Here is a 27014-nt window from a genome sequence, read left to right on the forward strand (position 1 = left end):
AAATCAATCTTGTTTAAGTAATTTCTCGAAATTCTATTTCTTCTGCAGGTTTTTTTTTTTTTCCGCCAGTGTGCATTGCAGGCCTTGTGAAAAAATTGACAAACAAGCCCTTTTTAGGTTAGAATGTTGAATGTTTGTACCATTAGTGAATATGTAAATCCATAGGGTCAGGTGGTAACTCCTTCATATTCTTTGGTGATTCGATTCAGAACATCTTCACCCCGACACATCATGGGTATTCACAAGGACTGTTGCCACTATTAATGATTTGTTAAAGTAAAGAATGAGTTGGCTCCAGACTGTGACCCTGAGAATTTGGCCCTTCATCCTGAGACTTCTCAGGTATGGGCATGGGAAAGATGCTGTCTTCACAGTGACAATCTTATACCCCTCAGGTTATTACTACATTTTGCTGCTTTTGCATGTGTGAACTTGAAATCTTGATTATGAATGCGGAGTCAAAAGTATAAAGAAAGCAAGTAATCCATGCTGGTATGCCCAACTGAGCTTGAGAACATTGCTTTCTAAAACTACAAACTATGTAATTTGGAATTTATGAGGTAGATGGTTATGGAAATATAAATATGCTGCACGAAAGAAAAATGTAGACCCATCTCTTAAATTAAAGCTTTAGGGAACAAGTGACCGTGGCCAAAGCTTCCTCAAATGAGGTGGCTATGACCTTCCATCTTCTCTCTGAACTGGAAGTGATGGGTTTTTTTTTTTTAATACAGGTTCTGGGATGTGACATAGATTCTACTCTAGGGTACGCATGAAAGCATGTTAAGAATTAGGTTAAGTTACTGGGCTCCAGGATAAAATAAGGATTCACTATCGTACGTTAAATAAATAAATGTGATTTTTTTTATTTTTTTTTAAATTTATTTATATATATATATCTCAAAGTGCCATATAGACCAGAAATGGCTCTAATTCTTATGTTACAGACTATTAACATATCATTATTAAATTGAGATATTGCATTAGCCGTTACACGTTATTGACATGTTGATTGTATAAATAGGATTTATGTATAGTGGCAATCTGTTAAATTATTTTGTATTGGCGCTGCAATGAAGTGACGGCTTTAATCATTTCATCCATTTTTTTTATGGTTTCTAGTTAATTTGAGAAGAAATTAAATCAGAGATAGCCAGGATTGACACTTTATCATTTTTATGGTAGTTAATTACAGTAATGGCAAATTTGGAAGGACTATTTCAGAAATTTCTAGGGCAGACAGCTGTTTTGTTCAGAAAATGATGTTGCTTACTGACGGTGTTGTATGTATGTTTGATCAGTAAACCAATTTGAGTCAAGCCTTTGTAAAGAAGAAACGATAAGAAAGCAGTAGGAATAGTAGATTGATTGCTCTTTTGACTTTCTAGTGTGTTACATGTGGCAGCGTCCTGTCCTGTGTCTTCTTGGATTGAGAAGAGTAGACCAAATATACCTTTTTTTTTTTTTTTCTTTTCTTTTCTTCTTCTGTCAAGTGCATTTGAATTTTGAGTAATGAAAAAAGCCTCCGTAGTTCTTAAGATTTTCCTTGCCCGGCAAAGCACATATTCCTGTGTCCACATGTGGGGATCATGGGATTTGAGGTTCATCAATAACTAGAAATTCGACTTAGATTACCCCACAAATGGCTTCAGATGTGGTGGTTGCTTTGTACTGTCTATATTATAAGATCAACGATAGATTTTGTGAAAGTAAAACACAAATGACAGCAAGTCTGCTCTCCGCTAGATCACCTTGTTAATACTTCGTAAGCAGTTTAATGCAATGGACATTAAGAAGTTCGTTGGGAGGACTATCTGCTTGAATAACTCTTCTGAGTCTTAAAAATGATCAATACTCAATCTGAACAGTAATCCGAGAGAGGTGTATGTGCAGATATAAAACGTGCTCTGATGACAGCGGTTCCACTTGTATCTCTTTTTTGCTTTAAATTTAAAAAAGCTTATCATTTTGTAATGTAAATTATGTTGGTGTATCACACATTTAGCCATGAGCCTCTGGATGTCTGTTACTGTAAGAGTTAATGTGACATTCACTGTCCTTGAAAAGGCAGCTAGCATATCCAACATAATAAAGCAATCTCCTAGCAAAAAACGGTATCAATTCCATAAAGATGGAAAGCAGATGTACCCAAAGGAACTTCAAAGCTGATGTGTCGGCTGTACATCTTGAGATGAATTTTTATTATTCTGTCTTCAAATGGTCTGTGTATATTGTAATTCTGATCGCAAACATCTGCAAATCCTGGAAGAAGCAGTCTTTGAAACTTGCTTCAACTCATGTTTCCTTAAATTGAATGTTATTTTCAGCTTTAGATATGTTGACGTTGGATTATCAGCTAGCCTATGCATAGCCAAAACGTTCTTGAGTTGCAGTTCCACTACACTGGTTTCCTGCCTTTCTTATAACTACTCTTGACTTGTTCTTAAAAAGTTAGTTCATATCTGTATGTATGTATATTTGGATAGGGATGGAATTCTAGCTGAACTAGAGATAAATACTAGAAATCTGTATGATTAAACCCGAAATCAATTAAAGGAACCCACCACCCTTCCTGTGGTCCAGTTTTCTTGCTGCTTCAAGCTGCCAGTCCATGGCAGAAAACTGCTCCCAGTAAAATTAATAGGCACACTTCCTGCGTGCAGAGGGTCTCGTCGGCCCCCCTGGAACTGTCACGAGCCAGTTCTGGAGTTGATGGTTAGTATTGTGCCGGTGCTCAATGATAAAAGAGAGATGTGTTAAGCTAGACACATCTCTTGAAAGACAGGGACAGAGACAACTCCTGGGGAATTCTGCTAAATCCCACCATGCTTTTGCAAGGAGGGGGGGGGACGATTTAAAGGGGATACTGAACTATCCTATATATTAAACTACATATGAAGGCTGGATTGTTCTTTTATATTTTATGTTTTTAAACATTTTTATGTGCCTGTCGATGGCTTTGCAACAGTAAAGGAATCTGCAGTGATATTTAATTAGTGGTCTGAGTATTTCTGTTCCCAGGTTTTCATGAATTCTTTACTTTGTTTGCATGTACTAATGCCACTACTGAATATACGTTTAGGAAGTCCAGACTCTATAATCTGTTTGAACTGAAGACATGAGCATTGTTTTTTCTTTCCCTTTTGAGGAAGGGAATAAACCTACTGTCACAGTCAGTGACTGCAAAGGGTCAGTTGAGCCAAATGAGTGCTCAGGATTCCCTGTCTGCGCAGACCATGGAGGTCTATTGCTAATTTATGATCACACACACATATGCTGCTAATTATTTTGGTCAGATGTTGTCTATTATGTTGGAGTAATTACCAAGACAAATCTGGCTTGTCTTCTCTTTAAATCATACGTGTAACATAATGCTTCGTCCCCTGGTACTAATTTTCAATTGAACTCCAACACAGCTATCCTCGCTCATCAAATCAGTCAAGCATTTAATATTTATTATTATTATTAAGTAAAACTAATGTCCAAATATAATTTTTCTATGGTATTTACAGTACTTGTCTCTGAAGCATATGTAATGTAAATCTTTTGATTATTTTTTTTTTTCTAAGAACAAAAGCAGTACTGAACAAAGAATGGAAACCGGAACCAAAAATAAATTTAGTGTAAACAAAATATGGACTTTAACACTTAAAATTAGAAAGTGTTTTCTTTTACGTATCAGAGAGGTTACAACACCTGAAAAAACGGTTCCAGGTTATTTTGTTTCATGTAAGTTTATTTCAAAGGAGGAAAAATACTAGAAGTGGTCATAATCTAAGACTAGAGGGTCAAAGGCTTAGATTTAATGTAAGGAATTAGGCAGTGGATAATACATTAAGTGAATTAAAACATGCATGAGATAGCCTTATGTCTATCTTGCACATACAACAACACCAAGGATTGATTAAGGTTTTAGTGTTTACATCAGGAAAACTAGATGGGAGGAATGGTTCTTATCTCCTGTCAAATTCTGTGTTTCTATGTATGTGGGTGCATAAACTTTCAGAAGGGAACTGGTTACTCGCAAGGCTGACGTCTGGGTCTCCAAGTCCCAGGCCAAGTTGAGGTTGTGGGGTCCCTTTGTCCTTATGGAAGGGCACGTGGACCAGTGGGATATGACATCATATCTTAGGGCTCCTCTTTACTCAGTGATGCAGACTCCACAAGTGAGGATGAGAAAAGTGAGCAACGGAACTTCTAGGCCCTGTATTAGGGCAGCCCCATTAACTCTTACATCTAGGATTGCCATATATGTATTTATTTTTTGCAAACATTTAATATTTACATGTTGCTATCCGCTACTTATGGCAAACCTACCGACATGCTTCATCAGGGCTCGACAAATCCCAGGCGCCAGGTCTGTCCTGGCGCCTAGGTGTTTTTGAGCCAAACCTATAATTGGGTTTAGGATCCAGATCCCCCGCGGCGTTGCAGGGGACTTGGATCCTCCTTTCTGGCAGCAGCGGGTGTCTGTGCGATGCAGACAACCCCGCTGCTGCCGGAGGCTCCGCCCACCCTCCTCACTGAACGGGGCTATCACCGCCCACGAAGGTCACTGAGTCGCGCTGGCCAGCTGACTCAATTCTGTTTCGGATCAACGTGGACGGCTTCTTAAAACGCCACCCTTGTCGATTCAAAATGGAAGTGAGTCAGCCGGCGCCGCTCAATAACTTTCGCGGGCGGCACCAGCGCTGCTCAATGAGCTTTGTGGGCGGTGCCAGCCCGGTTCAGTGAGGAGGATGGGTGGAGCCGCCGCCAGCAGCAGCGGGAATGAATCCAACAGAGTGCACATCGGGGTCAGGAAAGTTGAAGTAACTGGGGGCATGCTTGGCAGTGGGAGGCTGGGGCAAAGATGCCTATGGAAGACTGGAGGCAAAGGCAAACTAGCCCCATGTTTAATGACAAAGATGCCTTATGGGAATCTGGGGGCAAAGGCAAACTCTGTCCCCAGTTTCCCATAGGCATCTTAGTCACTAAACATGGGACTATGGGAAGCTATTTAGTGACAAAGATGCCTATGGAAACTGGGGACAGAGTTAATTAATGGGATTAATTAATGGTAATTAAAAGTATGCACTGGTGCTTTTTAGTGTGGGCAAAGTGTAAGTGCAGGGCAAAGTGAGGGCTAGGGTAAAGTGTGAGACCGTGAGTGCTGGGGCAAAGCGTGAGTGTAGGGCAAAAAAAAGTCCTGGCTCCTAGATTTAAAAAAAAAAAATTGTCAAGCCCTGTGCTACATATTACAGGATAATACTTTTACATGTCCAACCCCCAAAATGCTAAATGCAACTGTAGTGGACCATTTCTTTGGTAAAGGTTTGAGTAAATTGAGTTTCTGCAAACAAAATGTTATCTGTAAAGTAACAGCATATACTTAAGTTTTTCCATTATTTGGTTTTCATAACACTCTGGTACAATAAAATGAATGGCCCATGCAGACAGTGAAAAGCGATACATGCTTCGGGTTAAAGTGCATTGCCTTCATTTCCAAATCTTGTTAAAACCAGAAATCATGGTGTTAGCACAGGCAGGGCATGTTTTCATTTTGTGATACATGAGCCCATACAATGTTTAGATTTGCTACATTACCGGGATTAGTTCGAGATTGAAGGAAAAAATGTAGAAGTTGTATTAAAATAGTGCATTGGAGGACAGATAAAATACTAATGGAGTGGTGGAGGGGGTAACGACTGCAAGCAATGGGTTAAAAATGAAGTCCCATATAAATAGTTAAATTAGCACTCAAGCCATCATATGTTCTTTAATGCATATGATGGCAAAGTGGTCCCTGTTACAATGCTGCAGGAATTCCCCCTCCCCATAGGCATTTGCCTCTTTCCATACCTTGACCGAACACATCTCCACTGCAAATACTGTATTTGCTAAATTATGTGTGTTCCAAACTTTGGATCTTAAGATAAAAAGAAAAGGCTTGATTATAATATAAGAATACTCTATTCTTGGTCTTCTGCCTTCTTTCTTCATCTGCTTCTTCTCGGAATCTGCTCAGTTATCCTGGTACTTCTGCAAAAGGGAGGAGCCATGGCGCACACCATGGAGGACAGCCTTTCCCCTGTTCATCCAATCGTGGGAGAGTCCGTTGTGCATTTTTTGTGGAAGTGCCGGTATAACGGAGCTTATACTGGGGAGAAGCTGACGGAGAAAGAAGACAGAAGAACAAGAAGAGGCAAGAGAAGAAGTGGAGCTGTGGAAAAGGAGACTGGGGACGCGGAAGCAGTCAGCGAAGGTAGGGAGACATTGCGAGAGAGAGCATGTCATAGTGTGAAAGTATGGGAGAGCGAGTGAGGAGGACAAGCCCCTTGGCTTAGTTGGCAGTGCCTCAGATCTGAGGTGTGAATGATAGACAACCTTGATTATAAGACAATGTAGTTTTTTCAGACGATTTTATTTCTTTCGGGCGAATACGGTAGATTGGGAAAGTGGTAAATGCATATGCAGAATCCCCTCATGAGTTTGTAAAGGGGAAACCACTTCAAAAGGGCCATCCAGCTTTCATATGTATTAAAGTGCTTATGATGGTTGATGTTTCGCTGTGAGACTAAATGCATTCTACCTATTGCTGAAAAAGTGTTGTTGTTGCTTTAAAAAATGAAAATGTAGGCATAGGTAAATTGAGGTCAGTAAATTCTTTTTCATGTAGTCTTCTCATATTTCAGCAAGAGTAGAGACATTCAGAAACACTCATTGGAGGTAAAGAAACTATGTACCAGTATTTATTTATGTGGCTAATTTTATAATCTGTCTGCCTCAACGTTTATTAATACATACTGTTTTTATTTTTCTCCTTCGGCTTTTAGTACAGCTTTTTAATGTACCATATGCTGGATAATGTTTGCAGGGTGATTTAGTTTGTAAAGAAAACTGAGATAAGTTAGGAAACCTCTGTAGTATTTCAGGAAAAAAAGTTGCAGACTTTTGTAGACTTGGGCCCAGAAAAGTCATATGCCTTTTATAACCCACGTGCCGTTAAAAAACTTTCTATTTAGATTTGAGTATTTTGTTGTAAGGATGTCCTTTGATGACTTTACCAGAGGTCCAACATATGAGGCCCTCAAGATTTTTATATCTCTGAGGACTTCACAAACAACAACATTTATTTCACTTCAAAATGAAAACCATCAACTGCCAGATCAGATTAATTGTGGTTTTGACTCCTGTGGTTACATAAATCAGGACAGGGGGACAGCAGTGGAGTTATTTTTTTTATTTATTTCTAAGTTTTTGTTTTTTCAAAAAAGAAAAAAAAGAGACCAAGCTGCACATCTTGTTAGAGTCATGAATATTGTCTAAAAGGGGCTTTTGGTGATGAGGGACCTAAAATAGCCTAGTTTCTTGTGCTTGGCATTGGTTATGTGCATCAAAGGAAAAGAAGGATTAAGAGCTGGTATTTTTTTCTTTCTGAAATGAGGTGGAGCCAGTTTGACCTGTTCATGAAGATTTATGTATTAACTATCTTTAGAAAGTAGAGGGGTAGAAAGCTTCCTATCATAAATCAACTGTTCTGCCTAAAGATAATGGGATTGTTGTTGCTTTCACTAAGTAGTGCTTTCTGGGATGATAAATCTAAACGAACGAAAGTCTTCACTGTGTAGACAGAGGGATCAGAGTGGCTTTACTAGATGTGGGCCACCATGTGTAACATATTGTGTGATACAAAAAACTAGAGGGAAGTTGATTATTAATTGCAGTTATTTTCTCCCTAACAGTGGCACATTTCTAGATTCTAAGCCCCTATGAGCAGAGCCCTCCTAATCTTTTGTTTTATGTGATGCACTACTACTATGTACCATGCTGTGGAATATGATGGTCCTAGACAAATCCAATAAGTAAAATAATGACCCCACATCACGCAGTGATAATGAACATTTTCTTTCACCTTGATTTGCATACCTGGGAACACCAGAGCACTTATGGATGCATGATGTGACTGCGTTGGGGTAGAGGGCAAGAAGTAGGAAGAACCAATGTAGTGAGTGGGTGAGGTCAGACATCCTTTGCGACTCACAAAAGCACAGACCTCCATGGATTTGTTTACAGCTCCCTGGGCCAGTCAGGGGAGAGCAGAGGACCAGCTAGCACATGATCACCACTGTCTACAAAAGTGGGGCAGCTACACATTACAATGGGACAGTCCCTGAGAATCCATGCTGCCCTCAAAGACCAGGACACTTGGGATGTATGATCAAGGCCACTATCGGGAATTTCAGGGCCCAGTGCAGATGTATTTGCATGAACCCCCCTATCAGTGTTGCAACCCCATGTTCTCTGAGACCACTACTTTCTCCTGGTCCATACATACTTGCCCCAAAATGTCCACCCCCTGTGCCAAATCTACTCTATGACCATCTCCCATCTGTGCCTACCTTTCCTGTTTGCTTTCCCTGTGCATAGAGCAGGGCTGAGTAGCAGGAAGGTAATGATTGTGATATCTGAAGCAATAACTCATGTTTCCTGCTGCCAGCATGACTCTTCACACTGCATGTGTGAAAAGCAAGAAAGATAGGGGCAGTGAGCTCCAATAGGGGCCTGTGCCCTCCTGGAGGCTGGACCCCTAACGGATGTATCAGCGGTACTCCCTGATATCAACCCTAGGTATGATATATGTATATGTAAGTCAGGTCAGTATGTTATCTTTATTCTTGCAGTCTCTGTGAAGAGGTGCGCCCAGGTGGGCCCAGACTGGTCATCTGGCACAACGGGTAAATGCCGGGTAGGCCCCTGGTTGACAATGCCTCATAATCACACGATCTGCTGCTACAGCATGCGACTGGGTATATCCAGCTGTCGGCTGCACTGACGTCACCAGGCTGCCAACAGACAAAGTGCCAGGGTTGCCCAACCATTGCCAGCCCAGCCCTGTTGAGCATGGATCAGGTGTGATCTTACTGTAAAAAGCAAAGTACTCCAGACAAAGCTGATCCCCACCCCCACCACTGAGCAAGGCTTGATCTTTCCTTTAAGTGGATTAAGTTTGCTGAGGAGGTCAGTACTGTTTAGGTTTATGCTAATTTTTAACCTCATGCCTAAACACAGACTCAAAGTGGGTTTTCTGTTTATCGTAGAACTTTGTGTTCAGTGTCAAACTTATTTCTTGTAACCTGCAGCTGAGGAACATCACGTTTTATTTATGTTAATGTCCGTTATGAAACCTGAGCTTATAATTTGTCTGGTCTATTTCAAAATGTGCTGGAATGTGACAAGTGGGGAGTGGGGAATGAAATCCACAGCATGTAAACTGGTTAAGGATAAAGAGAAGTTCTGCAACATACTATTAAGAAGTGGTGTAATCACCATAGCAATTTATGGAATGTTCATGGTGATTGCACTTAACTCTTTAACAGTTATTCCTTGTACATAAATATCTCAACATATATAATAGACATTTTTACATAGATATGAACAAATTTTGTTTCAGCTATCCTTGGGGTAGTCAACAGGCATTTCACAAGCTGGAGTGGACGTCAACCACCGTTAGTGGTTGCAGGTAGGAATGTAGTCACAATCATGAGTTTTGTATGTTGCGTTCTTTAATCTTTCAGGTGCCAGAAGGGATCACGGATTGAAGCTCAGCAAATGCCTCTCCTTGAACTTATTCAGACAAGAGAGACGCCAGTAGAATGGAGACAAGCTAAACACTGTGAATTTCAACCACTAGTCATGTTGATTTCATAAGATGTTCAGCTCAGATTGCCTTCAATGGGAGTGCTGCAACGCATGTGCAGGAAGCATACTTTAAGGGAGACTGCGTTCGACCAATGAAAGGGATGGGAGATAAAAATTTAATGGTACATACTTGATCGGAATTCCCCCTCCAGTGATTCGGGAGACTGCATTGGATCCTATATGTAAAGGCGAGACACGCTGAAATCACCAATCAGAGGAAAGTTAGAAGCTGAAAACAAAACACTCCAGCTTGCACAGAATGCTTAAATAAATGGATTTGTATTTAAAGGCAACATGTGAGCATTCTTGTAGCAACACTGCCCAGCAGCTGCGGTGCAGCAAAAATAACATTCTGGCTAGTCACCCTGAAATAGTCTATGCAAACAGCTGGGGTAGCAAATCACACTTACAAACAAGCACACCCGGCTAGCAATGCCATCTCCATGCTTACATATATCTTAGAATATCTTTGTTTCTGGCAACTTGTCCAGCTCGCTGTGTTTGTTTGTACATGGTAACCCAGCTCATGAAGTCAGAGAAGCATTGTATAGGAGGAAATATTACAGGCGTTTGATTGTCGATGAATCAAATAAAGAAAATATTTATTATTTTAGTGCTCACAATCTTCCTCTGCCGTTGCACCAGCCTCCCTAAGAACTTACCTCCGCAGCTGTCATCTTCTATGATGAGAGCTGCGATATGTTGTCATAGCCCTGTCTCTTGAGTGAGGTTGCTGTTGAATCCAGCTAGGATTATACTTCACTTATATAACTTGGTTAGTAGCAAGGGAAATCTCTCATCTCCCCAATTGGCTTGTTGAGCAGTCGTGCACAAACAAAGCAGTCTGACCTTTAGACCTGCCAGACTGCCTGTACATGGTGAACTTAATACAGCAGTCTAATGTCCCACACAGTTTATTGCAGGTATTGATATCGGAGTTAGGAGCATTTGCAGGAGAGTTGTGTTTCAGCTCCTTAACTTAACAATTTATCATAAATATCCCAACCACATCGATCCTCTGCGGCAGGAGATGCTTAGCTGGCCTTGTATAATGTGTGGTTAAACTAGTGAGATGTCTTCGCTCTTTGGCTTGTACATTATACAAGGCCAACTCAGTGTATTGCTGGATAAACCTGCCATTTTTGTCCAATGAAAAGCAAAATGAGCAAAATTAAAACTCCTTTTGTGAATAAACCACGTTGTAGGAAGTGAAATAAAACATTTTAACAAAACCTTTAAACAGCTGTTTTTTCCCCGAGTCATGTTTAACTAGGTCCAAAATTTGACATGTATCAGTTTAACCTACTTACAATGATCTTATGACTGAAGAAATCGTTCTTTGCTATGTCATGAATAAAGATGCCGAGGTGCCCCCTCCCAATATTCCCCAAGCTACTCCTTAAATGCAGCCGGCTAGACATTTTGGCAGATGTTTTCTGAAATCAACGTTCTTCTGCTCAGAACCTCCCATGATAATAAACACTGCAGAGCTGAACCTTCACTGTATAGATTTGTTCACCTACTAGGGCAGAGCTTCTCAACCTCTTATAAGGTCACTGAATCCACTAGAAAACTTTAACCTAAACTGGACAGTTGCCAAATGTGAACGCTAGAAGGTGTAGTGTCTCTTGGTAATGGACCTTTGTTCGAAATACAGGAGTAGAGTCATACAGAATATAGTATAAAATCATGTATAGCAGGACATTCTAAGAAGTCTTGCTATTTAACATCATGTACTTAGAACATACATAATCTATAAATAAACAAAATGTTATTGGGAAAATAGTTGAATATTTTAAACCATGAAGTTTGCATTGCATGTATTTGTTTAGCATACCGGAGAGTCAAATAAGTGATTTGTCTAAGTGGAACAGCACGCTTAAGTTGCATAGAAAGCTGCACAGACCCAAGACATCAGGATGCTGCCAAACAATAAGTAACTCGAAAACATTGGCACTGGGACAGATTAATTTTTGTCTTTCCTTGGAAAATACATGTATTTTGATCACCAAGATGTGAAGTTAATTTGATGTTTCAGAAGTTTTATAGATTTTTTTTTTTTTTGTTTGTTTTTTTTTGTCATGGAGAACGGGGTATCCTTTTACTAATCTTTGTAGTTTGTTCCCTAGAAGTACATTTCTGGAAGACATATACCATATGTGTCTCAAAGAGACATCTGTTGTGTACCATAGTATTGTCTGGAAATCCAGGGGTTGAATTACTGAGCCGATTCTTCTATACAGACAGAGTCCTTGCTTATAACAGCAGTTCGTGCTTAGATCATGTGAGGGGACATCGGCTGTGAAGACGTGTGTTTCAACAGTGCTGGATGAGATGTGGACTGAGAACTGAGAGCTTCTGTCTGAGGCAGAACTTTGCCAACTGGGTGGCAATGTGCTACCTGCAGTTCTGGTGTGTTCCATATTGGCAATGGACCAAACCTCAGCCCTGCGTCACCCTATTACTATTATTGTAACATGACCTGTTGTGTAGATCACATTGCAAAAAACTGTCAGTTTACTTATCCACATGCAAATTAATTTATGGAAATAACATATTTGTTAATTTCATCTAGAAAAAGAGAGCGCTATGCAAATCGGTGTTAAATTGTCACTTTCTCAAATCCTACAATTTATAGTTTAGTACCCTAACTAAACCTGTATAATGATTTTTATAGTTTAAAACTAGCATATAATATGTACACACACCTACACTATATGGGGCACCCGACCACTACACCAACAGGAATTTGGATGACATTGCAATCTAAATTCATAGACATAGATATGTAGTTGATCTCCCCTTTGTAGTTATAACAGCTTCCACTCTCCAGGGAAGGCTTTTCACACAATTGGGGTGTTACTGTGGGAATTTTTGCCCATCCAGCCAAAGAAGCATTTGTGAGGTCAGGCACTGATGTTGGAAGAGAAGGCCTGCCTCACAGTCTGCATTGCAATTCATCCCAAAGGTGTTCAGTGATGTTAAGGTTATGGCTCTGTGCAGGCCACTTGATTTCCTCCACACTAAACTCATCAAACCTATATATACGCCATATATTGCGGTAGGCACTCTACATTCTTCCTGGCATCCACCAAACCTAGTTCTTTACACCACTCCAGCCAACGCCTGGTATTGCGCATAGTGATCTTCGGCTTGTGTGCTGCTGCTCAGCCGTGGAAACCCATTTCATGAAGCTCCCGACACAGTGCTTGAGCTGATGTTGCTTCCAGAGGCATTTTGGATCTCTGTACATATTGATGCTACACAGGACAGGTGATTTTCTTTTTTTTTTTTTTTTTTGTTGTTGCTCCAAGCTTCAGAACTCAACAGCCTCTCTCTGTGCGTGCACATGGCCTAGCGCTTTGAGGCTGGGCTGCTGTTACCCTTAGACACTTCCACTTCACATTAAGAAGTAGCAGGGCAGAAATATCATAAACTGACTTGTGGCAAAGGAGGCATCCTATCACAGGAGCCCTTCAGTATGACCCATTCTGCACCCAATGTTCTGTGGAGATGGCATGACTCTGTGCTTGATTTTATATGCCTCTTAGCAATAATCAGGAGGTATGCCCACATACATTTGGTCATATAGTGTGTGTGTGTGTGTGTAAAAGACTTCATAAAACTGTTAGGTGTTCTGGGTTTTGGCACTGTGTACAGCTTTGGCATGTGTAGGGGGGGATAGTTACAATGATTTGAAAACTAAACTACAATTTTAATAGTACATAAACGAGTTTTACTAATCTGATGATTATTAACTTGGATTTCTGTATGGCATGGTGTCTATAGCGAATGCATAAGTGTTAACGTCCAAGACGCAATGCTTTCAAGTGAGCATGTTGTTTTGTCTTGTATCTGCTGCGAGGAATAACAAAAAGTGATCTTTCATCGCTAATTAACTGCCCGATGAAAATGTATGTGTTTTACACATCTGAGATTAACTATGCCGTAAATTCACGTAGTGTATATTTAAAATAATTTCTTCGTGTAACAGGTTTTTTTTCCATCCTTGGGAACATCATCTGATTTAGGTACAGAAGAAATGCTAGAAGATTATTGAGATTTAAAACACGTAACCGATTAGATAGATGAAGAGGATTATACATGATATTTTCTGGAACAAATGAAATCATGTTTTTCAGTTTGTATAATTTTATTTCTACTTTTGGCATTTTAATTAATGGATGCAAGACTTGTTGTAGGCTGCGAGAAGAATTTTATTCTGTGTTCTGTCTAGACAAAGCCTGTTCTTTGTCTGAATATTATTATATGCTTGGAGATGTTTATCTACTGAGAAAAGTTGGTAGTGTATGACAATTTTGGCCAAGGTTGAAAGCGGGCATGTGTTTCAGGAGATTTAGTATGTATGGTCAATGTGGTTGGTAGACATACAAGAACTTAGCTTCACAAAGGGGCAGAGGTTGCCACGTATAGTGGTCGGGCTTGTCCCAGACAGCCTTTATTGGAAGGATGTAGGAGGGACGTTGGTGGGGAATAAGAGGCCAAACGCTTTTCCCCTTTCCAGTGAAAGAATAAACTGACATGAGGAAACTGAGCTTCGCCTGGAGACTCCAGGTCAAACCCTCCGAGTTCCCAGGTATGTTGGTAGATGTAGACTACCCTTTGGAATATGACATCCCTTTTCTTTTTTTGAAGTAGGTTGTATTTTGTATTCTGTAAAAAATAAATAAATAAATAAAAAATTTGGGTGTTTTCCTTTTTCACAAATCAGTAGATATGACACCCTCGGGGCTCACTATTAACTAAATATTAGATGTACAAACAAATGGAACATATCTACCTGTCTTTAAAAAAAAAATAAAAAAATTAAAAAAAAAAAAAAAAAGGACCATGGCTGTTTTAAAGAAATGTAGTTCAAAAGGCAACCTAACGGTCCTATAATTTTTTTTTTTTTTTACATTTCTGTTACAGATGGTAGCCAGCTGAAAAAAATTGTATTGTTTTTAAATTGACTCCTGAGTATATTCGATATAAATATATTAAATTTGAGAAATGGTATTGCTTTTCTTTTAGCTTTTATTAACCTTGCTATTCCGTGAGAAACGCCTAGATGTATAGGTAACGTTGCGGAGTCGTTTCATTATATCCATTACAAAGGTAATCACTTTATATTGTTTCTGCCTAATCTCCTCGATCATACCTCCTTTAAACAAATCTAGATGGCCGTTGGCAAAGCCTTGTCAAAGCACGGATATTGATATGCAAAAACCAAAGAGCTTGGTCTATATCACACCTGCCCCTCCATTAGCGTTTACCACCTAGCGTGTATTTCACTAGCGGGCCAATATACCTTTTGACACCAAGAATAACCTTTTGCATGTAATAGGAAGGTTTTTCCCATAAGATCCGATGGCTGCACCCATTTATCAGAATCAACGGAGGCAGGAGATAATGCAGTAGACTTTAAAGAATAAAAACACTCGAGTCACTTTTTTGTTACTTATATTGTGTGCCAAATGCCATATGGCCTCACGCTTTGATCTTTCTCTTTAATAAATGGAGAGCAGCATTACGGGTGAGAGGCATCTACGGAGACATTGTGCCTTTACGAGGATAGCACTCTATACGCTACAGCCATCTTAACTGTATACTGTAAACACATTAACTCACTTAGTTTACCTGCGCATTGTGCTGGGTATTCACAAAACATAGCCAGCGTGCCCTGGGGGGGGGAGTGCTGAAAAGTGTGTCTAGACGTTATTTGGGAGGAGAGGGGTATCTTTTATATCTCACCTGAGAAATATCCAGAGCTCATTTCTTTTCCCCCTGACTCTTCTCATTAACACCTTGAGGAATCTTCCATGTTCCTACTGAAAGCTTAATCATCACAACTGGAGCAGAATCATCACTGTCACAATTGCCCATCTGTCTGTTTCTCTATGTGCTGTTAACAAAGAAAAATCAAGGTATTATGCAGAAAAAAAACGTGTGTATATATATATATATATTAAAAACAGGGCCAGCCTCCCCGTCTCGACATTTTGTGTCCATAAGTGGGAACTTATTAGAAAAATCAGAAGGCAAAAACGTCACAGTCACAATTTAGACATGGCAGTAGCACTTAATTAAATGTTCCATTTGAGAATTATTTCTTCTCCCACATTTTTTTTTCTTCATTTTCGTTGGTTATTTCAGTTGTATTTTTGGAGTCTCCTTTAGGGGTAGATAGCTTTTTGGTTAAGACTTCCCTATTGAAACATTCTGTTACATTATAGGCAAGACTTGCTGTAGAATTCCTACTGACCCATTGTCATCAGAAGGCTGACCATCAATCCAAGGGGCTCCTCCATGTGTAACGCTGGGCAATATAGAATAACTAATTTCCTGTTGTACACTAACTTTCATTTGTAATGGTGTTTTCTATGTACGATGAACTTTGTAATAAAGAGAAACCATGCGAAAAGGCACTTTTGGTTGTAGTATTGGTTAATAAACATATGAAAGAGCATTACTAGAGTACTTTGTACACTGAGGACAATAGAAGGCAGGTCCCTCACCATAGGGAGGCTGTAAAAGCCAGTAATCCATCCTGCTTTTTGAAACTGTAAGATCAAGAGATGCTCTATGATAACGAAGCAAATTTGCAAAGATAAAATCTGCCTATATGTATTAGGAGGAAACTCCCGAGAAAAATTTACTACCATCCTATAAAAAATTAGTTTCCAAAAATATTGATTTGGTTTTTAGAGAAGTTCTAGTTTTCACATACTATAATGTTTTAAGACGTCTAGTTGTGTTATTTTAGTCCAATTTACTAGACAAACACTGTCACTCTTCACTCGGTATGTATAGTTTGGAGGAGAAAAAAAAGAGGTGGGATGTGATAGAAACATTTAACGGATTTAACAAAGTACAGATGGGATGTTTATTTGAAAGGAGGGAAAATGTTAGAAAAAGAGGTCATAACCAGAGGTTTATATGTGATGTAAGGAAGTTTACCTTCAGTGAATAGGTGGTAGTAAAGTGCAACAGCCTCCAAGCAGAAGTGGTAGAGCTTAATACATTGAGGGAAATAAAATAAATTAAATAGGTATATGACAAGGTTGAGCTGGCTAGATGTGTGGAATGGTTCTTATCTGCCGTCGACTTCTATATTTCTATCGGACCAACATAGAAAAATATGTAGAGCTACCAAAGCCATCAGGAGCCCAGATGGAATAAATAGGTGAATAAAACCACACTTTAATAGGCAAGGGTGGGCTTCAAGTGCAGAGAATAATGTAATGGAGAAGAGAAGCATACCCACCAATAAAACAGTACGTGGCCAACTTTTTATTACACTGCAAGCTAAGGTATGTTGTGAAGACCTTGCTAGAAAATCATCTAGTGGTAAACATGCTAAAAGCTACTTTTGGGTTCATTTTACATCTTTGATCTCTCAGCTTTTATTATTAGTTTGTTTTATTTGAGTTTTTTAAGAGGTACTGCCACATCTAGAATTAAATCATAATTGAATCCAGCACCAAATCACCTATCGCTTGTATTCATTATATACGATGTACTTCTTTTAAATTGAGAGGCATATTTTTCAGTCCTATCAGACCTGTCGCCACAAAAAGGCAAGGGCACGTTATAAAATTTTCTTGATTTCCCAGAATGCCTCTGTGAAGGAGAACATGCAGTGTTCTTTATACGCATTGTTTTAGCACTCCTGTAGATACCTGGATTACTTGAGATTATTATTATCTTTTATTTATACGGCGCCAACAATTTACGCTTCTTGCAATACATATATTCAAGGGGTATGATAAAACGGACAGACTAAGACAAACCGATACATTAGGTAAAGAGGGCCCTGCACGGAAGCTTACAATCTAGAGGCAATGGGGTATGAAGAAACATAAGGTATACAGAAAATGGATCAGTAATGCTATAGATGGATGTGGGGGTTGTATAAGTGGCAGGGGAGATAGCGGTTAAGTCTAGTAATATATGGGAGCATTACGTTGTACATGAGAGAAGACTCTTTGCCCTAAGCCATATTCGGAACATGTAAGAAATACTCCCAAATGCAACCAGCTGCTGCTGAATTGCTCAGAGTTAATCCTTGGTGTGTTTACAGTCTGGCTGCCATCAGCGTACCACAGTAACCATAAGTAAATGCAGGGCAGCTATGATATCCAAAACCAACGTTTTGTTCTATTGTTACAGTCACTGCTAAGTGTGCCAGGAGGAAACAGGCTTTGCTGGGGTGCGGCTCGGCGCAGGCTGTGTGTTTATACCCAGGCTTTTCGGAAAGTGTTACACAAGACAAAGAGGAATCAAAGCTTGTTCGACCAAGAGCCGATGGGACCTGGCACAGTTACCATTAAAGAGCCTGTAAACTCCTTTTTTTATGTTTAAGCAAACCTTAGCCATTGTGCAAACCTCATTTTTCTATAATTAAGTCTTAGAGTAAAAAGCTGTACTTACCATACAGATACTTACTGACGTCTGCTTTTTCTCACCGGCAGTGCCCATAGCGTGCGGTCGGATTCTCGCTGTCATGAGTTTGGGTTTGTGAAATTGTTTTCTTAAGTGCTAAAAATAAAGGTTACCGGCCCTTTAAGCAATTCGATTTTTTGTTTTTTTTATATATATAGAAATCTTTACTCAAGCAAAGTATTTTATTTTTGAGTGCTTACAAATGCTCTAGTTTTACACTAACATTTAAATGATACTGGTACAGAACGGGAAGATCGTCCTTCCCGTGTGAGCTTACATTCTAATAGAAGAGAAAAAGTGAACAACTTGTATTCAGTGGAGATTTTAATGGTTGTCTTTGGTCTCTGACCCGGCGGTTTGTTGTAACCATTGAAGGACATCCACTGTCTTTCCATGATGAACCATGGCGTTCATTAGATATCAGTGATGACAGGTGGTATACCTTGTTCATTAACACAAAAAAGAGGCCTCCGCCACATTGAAACACACATACCTAATAATAATTGTTAGAATTAATAACATTCTTAAGGTAATTGTCATTTCCCATTGTAATATTGGAAAACCAAGCCCTTGTCGCGTGTTTGCTGTTACTGAGCATTGCTTCCTGCTCTGTGTTTGTTTGGCTTTGTCTCTTTAAGTGCAGTTGGTTGGAAATAAGATGACTATTACAGTGTAAGCATGTGGAGTTTGTGGAATCAGCAGGGAGTCTGAGACACCATCCATCTGCTCATGACAAGCCAGCATCACAATGGGACTGGATGGCGTTTCAGCTCCAGGGCTTTCATGGATAAACCTGCCCTTTTTTTATTTTTTTATTTTTTTTTCTGATGAGAAATTACTGCTGGCTGATGCACATTGTTGGCTTTGTACAGTGTGCGCTGCCTGTGACAGGCCTTTTGATTACAGCTTGCTGTATACATCACTAAAATCACAGATGAATCCCAAATACTGGCCTGTCAATCACACGTACTAATGACACCAAAAATAATCCTTTTATTTTTATTTTAAATATTGTTTAGCCCATAAATTCTACTTGTACTGGTAAAAAGATAACCACTTAAAATAATAAATAAAATGTTACATTGCTTAATCATTTCCTTTCCTGTCTTTAAACAAAGTATCCCGCAGGTGTTTTACAGTGTTTTTCTATAATGACATTTTCAGTATGTAATTTTCGGTGGAATTGAACCATAAAAAGCACATCAAGGGTCATTGGGTCTGACGGGACACGCCAATGTTTGTCCTTCTGTTTACTTCTCCAAGGCAGAGACTCAATGAAAAATGAATGTTGCCGCTTCAGGAGTATTTGCTATTTGCTCGACCCTTTGGTTCTTATCTTACATCTCATAGCTGTTTTGTGGCTTCTTTGTTTAGTTTTTCTTTAGCTAAGCAAATCCATCTAAATCCTTGCAAACAAAACTGGCCTCTGAGCAAACCCAGCTTTCTGATAGACCTTTCATCCTAGGGTGATAAAAGATTGCACGAGGTGAGAAGTTCTCGCCCCAGAGCACTAAAAGGACCTCTGGGGAAACCTGGTCATTATTATTATTTGGACTCTTTTATATTATGGTTTGACAACATATAAGAATGATAGAATATGTACAAAAAGGCTTGAGGTTGCTCACCTTTATAATCCTGTTTGTGGTCAGCCAAGCGAATTACTTTTTGGTTAATAGTCCCATACGTAGTGGCAAGAAAGGTATCTCAGGAGTACCTGTACATACAATTTTTACATAATACATTTTAGTTAATCTTACAGTTTTATGTTTGTGTTTTATTTAAATTAACTAACAATGGCTGGAAGCCCATCAAAACTTTCATTTAGATGGTCAGCCCCAAAATGTTTATGCGCCCTTCACAATCTTAAAATAAATGAAGTAATAACGTTTTGTCCCTGTAGCTATGGTGTATTTTGGAATGATGTGTGGGAGAAGCTTATTATTTATTGAAGGATTGAATTTAGTTAATGGAATTCATTCTAGTGTGAAATGTAAAGGATTGTATGGCAAGCAATGTTTGGAAATAATTTAGCGTGTGCTCTCTTGCAAAGATAACACATTTCCAGTATCTGTAAATATTTTTTAAGGCTTATCGGTTCTTGAAGCCGGTTTTGCAGGAAGCCAGTGTCATATCTGCAATAGGTTGATTGGCTTTATACAAGAAAAAAAGTTTCTACCAATAATCTGTATCTGGCAGTACTACTTAGGAAATACTATTTTCTCCCCATTACTATCAGTAGGAGTCCTAAATGTAATGTTATCAACATGTCCTCAAGATTGTAAGCTTGCGAGCAGGGCTCTCTCCACGTAATGTATCGGTTTGTCTTAGTCTGTCAATTCTTGTCTTGTCATCCCTTGAATATATGTATTGTATTAAGCACTGCGTAAACTGTTGGCGCTATATTAATTGGCAGTTGGTCTTTGAACTATACATGTTAACAATTTCCGTTGACTCGATGCCGGTCGATGCTCTGCTCTGAGTTATTCCTTGGTAAACGCTAATTTGAGTGACTACACAGGAACAATACACTAAACATACATGGAAACTTGTTTTGACCTGAAGTGCCTAGGTAAACCCCTGCATGGCTGGGTTTGCTGGTTAATTTGTTCTTTCTCCGGGCAAGGGCATTTCTCTGGCCCCTGTATCCACATGTGGCTCTCCCTGCCCATTCACAAAGCCTCCCGAGGTACCCTACCTTGTGCAAGTTCCCAGGTATGGTTCTAAGATCAAGTCAGTCGTGCGTTGGAGGTCTAGGAATTGATCTTTGAGTTGATTACTAAAATATCTCATGGTGGCATCAAAAGGTCTTCAAATTGTCCTGGTTCAATATTACTGACAGGCACTTTCACTGCAGCTTCATAGAAGCCTCAGCGTAAGTGAAGCGCAGTAACGGAGACTGTCTGTGCGATTCAGACCCCCACCGGCTGACAGAGAGGATGATTCTCTGTCAGCCGGTGGGGGTCTGCGCGCATGAGAGCCTCCGTTACTGCCCTTCACTTACGCTGAGGCTTCTATGAAGCTGCAGTGAAAGTGCCTGTCAGCAACGGAGTCGGGAGAGAGGCAGAGCGGTGTATGGGAGGGGGGAGCCGTGAAAGTGCCTGTCAGCAACGGAGGTTCACAAAGCACCAGGGAGTTGGGAGAGAAGCAGAGTGATGTATGGGAGGGGGGAGGAGTCAGAGGGGTGTATGGGAGGGGGAGAGAGTATTCTAGTATTATAATCCTATCTTTGTTTGAGGTCGGATTATATAAGGAGAGGCGTTTTTCAGAGCATTTGCTCTGAAAAAAACCTCTTTTTATAATCGACAACGATTTTCATTATCGATTATTATCGATTAGTTGTTTCAGCCCTACTTTTGGCACGCAGGATCCAGTTGGGTATGTTTGTTTGTAATGGTATGTTTGTTCCAAATGGTGTAAAATTCAATATGAACTTTGCTTTGTGTGAAACTGTTTGTTTCCAGCCTATTTCTCGTAGGACACACAGATACTGGGTCCATCCTCTGTATTGTAACTGTGGGAAAAAAACGCCATAAAAAACACCAAGGCAAAACCCACATGGCTTTTTCACTCCCATAGACCTCTATTGGAGAAAAACGCCAAGATTTCCTTGCAAAAAACACCAGAGTGTCAACATGCTGCGATTTTGAAAAACTGCCAAAGAGCCCAAAAAAACGCCACAGAGGACTGAAAAAACGCCAAACAGAAAAACGCCAAGTGGATATGGCATTGTGCGATTTCCTATTGAAGAACAGCTAACATCTGGCTGCAGCCGTGTGGCTGAATTGGCGTTTTTATGGGCGTTTTTAGCACAAAAAAAACCAAGTGGAAACCTAGCCTTAGTCCATTTTATTTTGGAATTATAGTTAGGCAAGCCTGAATAAACTCCCTTATAATCAAATTCTGATTTTCTGTTAAATCATCTGAAGTTTAAAGGTTTTGAGTTCCAATTGAATTTTTTAAAAACCATGATGTACCAACCTCTTGAGAATACAATTCCCATTGTGCTCAGAGACATGTATGCTCAGGGAACGCCAGAAATGATCTATCTCTGATAGCAAGAAATTAACTAAAAGTTTCACCATAGATTTAGATTTCTTATTCAGCTAAGTTTTATTAGGTACGTATACATCTTTTGCCATCTTAATCTGCAGTTGTTGTAAATTAGTTTTCAGTACCTGGATTTGCCTTTGCAGCACAAAATCACTTTATATTTGAAGTAATTGGTCTCTGCAGAAAACATAATTGAAGTTTTGAACTAAGCTCCTGAGAGTTGTACCAGCTGCCACAATTTCAGAGCTGGTTGCAAGTGTGTGTGTAACCTTCTAATAGGGAGTATTGATTTTCTGTGTGTTAATACAATACTCATTTAAACAACCTATCCCACAAAAGTTTAACTTTTTGACACGCTTTGTATTTTTAAGGCAGTTAATTGTTTTATTTTTTTCATACAACATAGTTATGTAAGTTTTTGTAGAGAGACTAACTTGGGGCTATTTTGTCCCATGAATCCTCCCCAAGAAAGAACAGATATTACTTTACAAGCACTTTAATATGCATTCTTTACCGGTAGAGAGAGAGCCACTTACATTTAGGAGACCGCCTATCCTCCACTACAGTCTGTTTTTTACACCACTTTTGGCTAAAAGCAGCCAGTCAGGCAGTAAAGCACCCCAATGAAATCAATGGGAACACATTCTGCCATGCATATGGGGTCTCATCAGCATGCTCAAGAACAGTCAGGCTCCAGCTACTTGAAGCCCTCCCTTTTCAGGATGTCTGTGGGCGTACCTCAATGCCGCTCCTAGACCCAGAGTCTTTCCCCGGTGACCCATTGACCTAGAGAAGCGGTGCTTCACCTGGAGTCTCCTGAAAAAAACCCACAGAGTTCCCAGGTATACTCATCATACCCCACCTTACTGTTGTGTGAGCCAGTGCTGAAGTTGGCTGATAGTTAATATAGCATGGGTACGCAGTGGCAACCCAAAAATATCTCCTGTAAGCCAAGTAGCCTAGGGGTCAGAGAAAGGGAGTATAGTGGTGATTCTGCTGAATCCCTCTAAGCATTTGTAAGAAAAGAAAAAAAAAAAAAAAAAGGGGTTATAGATAACTATCCGCTCTAACGGAAACCAACCCCAATGCTATACCCCTCCTACTACGGAATTATTGAAACAGAATATTTGGCACAATCCCCTTATTTCTTGTGCTCTGGTGCTAATGTCATATTATTGAGAAGCTATGTGATGTATATTATGGACTTTGTTTTACTTAATATTTCCTGCATATGTTTTCTTTCAGCTTGTAATACCTGATGACTACTCTGATCCATTTGATGCCAAAGGTGAAAAGAACAAAGGGCTAGGGCCTGAAAACAATGGCTACATGGAGCCTTATGAAGCCCAGCGGCTAATGACAGGTAGGAGAAGTCCTTTTTCTTCTTAGATGTCTACTCCCTAGCACCGCTTCTGCCAAAAAACTCACATGGATGTCTGCTTTGTGCTTTCATGTTTGTTGCCGTATAAAAATGTGTGTGCGCAGTGTATTGCAACATCTGTTCGTGTTTAGTTTTATTCAAGTTTCTACATAACTCAGCTTTCACCAAATTACATGACTATCCTGCCCTTGGGCTATGAGGACCTGTTTCTGCTGGTACATACAAGACTCCAAACAAAGAAAAAAATACTAATGGCTACTGCTAGCCAAGAACAGAGCTATGTATAGTCAGACCTCCAAATGCTGGGAACTCTGTACAGGGCTGGATTGGTGAAGACAGGACGGCCGGGCATATCTAGCGTATTTTCCGGGATCAAAAGTTAAAGGTCTCTATAGAGTCTGGCCATATGGCAAATGCCCAGTGGGCTGCTGGTCAACTGCACCACACACTCGCCCTATCTGCCGGGGCTTAATTGCCTGGTGTGCCGGATGACTCTATTAATACCTTTTCAACTTCCGATTCTATAAACTATGTTTAAGCAGGGGCTGTCAGGAAATTTTCATGTAGTGGTAATCCTAAAAAATGTAAACCATGTTGAAATCAGAGTTCTATTTTAATCTGACTCTAGTGGCAGGGACGACAAGCAACCATTCTCAGGTTCACATGCTGGTGGCTGATGTCTTGCCTAACGCAAATATGTAGGGTGTTATCTAATTTTCTGCGCTCCTTTACTGCTTTTTAGCTGCAGCACCATCCCGTAGGGCTGAAAGTCCATGAAGAAAGCATTAGTCCGTTAACAACCAGGGTTACCATCTTTGGGTCTTATACAAGACTCTTATTATAAGCCCACATGGCCATCAAAGCTTTGTAGGAAAGCCTCTCTGCTATCAGAAACACATGTTGTCCCATGATAAATTAGCTTTGTGGTTTAAGGGGGCAACATTTTATGGAGGAAATATTAAAGCATGTTACCTTCCGGCTTCACATAAATGGATTTTCTATCTCATCAGCAAATCTTTTGTTCCAAAGATATGGCACAGAAACAGATGTCTTAAAAATGTTTAAAGTTGCTTTTTCACCTAGTCTGCTGGTTAACATTTTATAACTAAATCTAGCATTGTAATCAACATTCCTGGTACTATTGAACACTCAACCCGTTACCAGAAATACTTATTTAATCATGAAAAAATTTGCAGCGTTCAGGAACAAAAGCAGGTACTGAGAGTGTTGCTATAGAAAAAAGCTTTTTTGTGGCATTTTTATGTGATTACACCCTCAAAGGAAAGAATAAAAGGACACTTAAGTTCTTTTGCTCAACATATACTAGAGAGAGTGGTTAATGTTTTGTCTAGGAGGAACAGCCCTTTAATTTTAGTAGTGGTTATAAAATATTTGCTGGAATGACTAGGCTTTTACAATAAAATGATCTGTCGCTCCTAGCAACGCTAGCATCGTGTGGTGGGTACATTCGGAGGTCACCTCCCTGGCCCAGAGATGGGACATCAGAGGATCACCAGGACTAGCCCATGTACTTGCCTGCAAAGCTGGACAGTGGGGCGCAGCTACACGGGACAGTGCCCGTAAACCGGGACTGTCCCATGAAAACCTAGACTGTTGGGAGGTATGTGTGTCCTACAAAACAAACTTGAGGCAATGAGATAAAGCCTCCTATTGAAACCTTACCCTAGTAAGGAGCTTGAGGAAGGTCATTTTTTCCCCTTCCTAGATAAGGTCAAAATGATGAGTCTTGTGAGTTTCCATCTTGAGGTTACTGTGAAATGCTTTTTTGGCTAAGTAATGTAGACACAAGGCAGCCGGGATATTGTATCTGAGCTCATGTCTTTTATTAAAATGCATTGAACCTTTGATTGCATTGTAAGGTCCCATATTTCCCAGCACCTGATGCCATAAATCTGCAGGCATTACAGCTTGTGTTTTGTCCTTGGCTGAATCCGTGTAACAGACATATCCTTTTGGCTTATGCAGATCGCATATGGACAGAGTTGTCAGCATGTTTTCCAAGCAAATACAAAAGTTATACCATATGAGCAATTGCTGGGTTCAGCCGAGAACAGTCTGTGGTTAACAATAAGCTGATTTTACTTAGTTTTATCTTTTGTGCTTATATTGAACTTATCTTTATTTATATATATATATATATATATATATATATATATATATATATATATATATATATATATATATATATATATATATATATATATATATATATATATATATATATATATCAGAATTTTTTTTCATAGTCGGACACTGGTAGTAATAATACTGGAAGTAGCCAATCAGTGTCAAGACTTGTTGAACCTTGGAGGAGGAGGGCAGCTGCAGCATCTACCCCACCTGTTGTGTGGTTTTTTTTTTGTTTGTTTTTTTAAAATGTATATTAAATACTCCCAGAATATTTTAATATGCACTCTTCATTAGTGGAGCTGTCAGGGACAATAATTTCCCTCCCATGTTTTATTAATAGCACTTTCTGACTAACCAATCTTATTAAAACATAAATATTTTCATAGGGGTTCATAAGATCATGTGGCAATTATTCGAAAGTGACTGCTTTCCTAAAACCTTCTATACTATCCCTTTAAAGCATATATTTACTTAATCATAAATAGATTGTGTAAGTTTGTCCCTCTGTGATTTATTATCTTTTATTTATATAGCGCCAACAATTTACGCAGCACTTATTTCATTTTAACAGGACCCTCTTTAAACAATATAAGGAATGCAAGCAATACGAGAACAGGTTGATCTGGATAGAATCTCTTGGGCTAGGAACACTAGAAAGCAAATTGTTAAGATCCATAGGAAACTTCCAGATCGACAGAGTATAATACTCTTTCTGGGTTTATAGGATCCCCTCTATTGTAGAACACTGCAGTATTTATTTCCTCTTTGAAAACACATAATATATACAGAGGTGCAAAGGAGAATGACGTTTAAAATATCCGTTCTGTGTTTCTAAACATTAGATGATAGGTGCGGTTTTGGAGAGTTTGGGCCATTAAAAGAAAAAAAACGTTTTAACAGTTTTTTGTTTTTTTTAATGCTATGTTTTAAAAAATAAAATAAAAGTGTAGGCAAGGGTTAACAATTGTGTAAAGAAGCTTGTAAAATTGGAAAGCTGTGCAAGAACCTACAACAGATTAACACTGACAAAAAAGTGCCACAAATACTATAATATTCACTAATTACCAAGATTATTTAATCAAGCACCTCCGCTGTTGGGAGACCTGTCTTAAACGGAATATGAAATGCTTTTCTAGACAGTCTGGGTTTAATGAAGCTGCCAGTGCATGTCTTGATAAAGGGTCCCCTGGGAACAACAAGCTCTCAATCTCTGCTTATCATAGGGTTGCCCTCACAATATTTGACAGAAGTGCCCACGTGCGGAAGCAGATAACGTGTGCACAAGAATGTTTTTGCTCAATGCTAA

General features: G+C 39.5%; 1 protein-coding gene across 1 annotated transcript in view; it reads left to right on the forward strand.

The window, feature by feature from the left end:
* LOC149285086 (SH2 domain-containing adapter protein B-like) overlaps positions 1-27014 on the forward strand; it is a 96436-nt gene that overhangs the window by 14933 nt on the left and 54489 nt on the right. The window contains exon 2 of the mRNA XM_089495846.1: positions 23422-23539. Coding sequence (XP_089351972.1) covers positions 23422-23539 — 118 coding nt within the window. The remainder of the gene's footprint in view (positions 1-23421; positions 23540-27014) is intronic.

Source organism: Sceloporus occidentalis, unplaced genomic scaffold (assembly GCF_023333645.1).
Source record: "Sceloporus occidentalis isolate IW3139 unplaced genomic scaffold, rSceOcc1.0.p SCAF_85, whole genome shotgun sequence".
In the NCBI taxonomy this organism is placed as follows: Eukaryota; Metazoa; Chordata; class Lepidosauria; order Squamata; family Phrynosomatidae; genus Sceloporus; species Sceloporus occidentalis.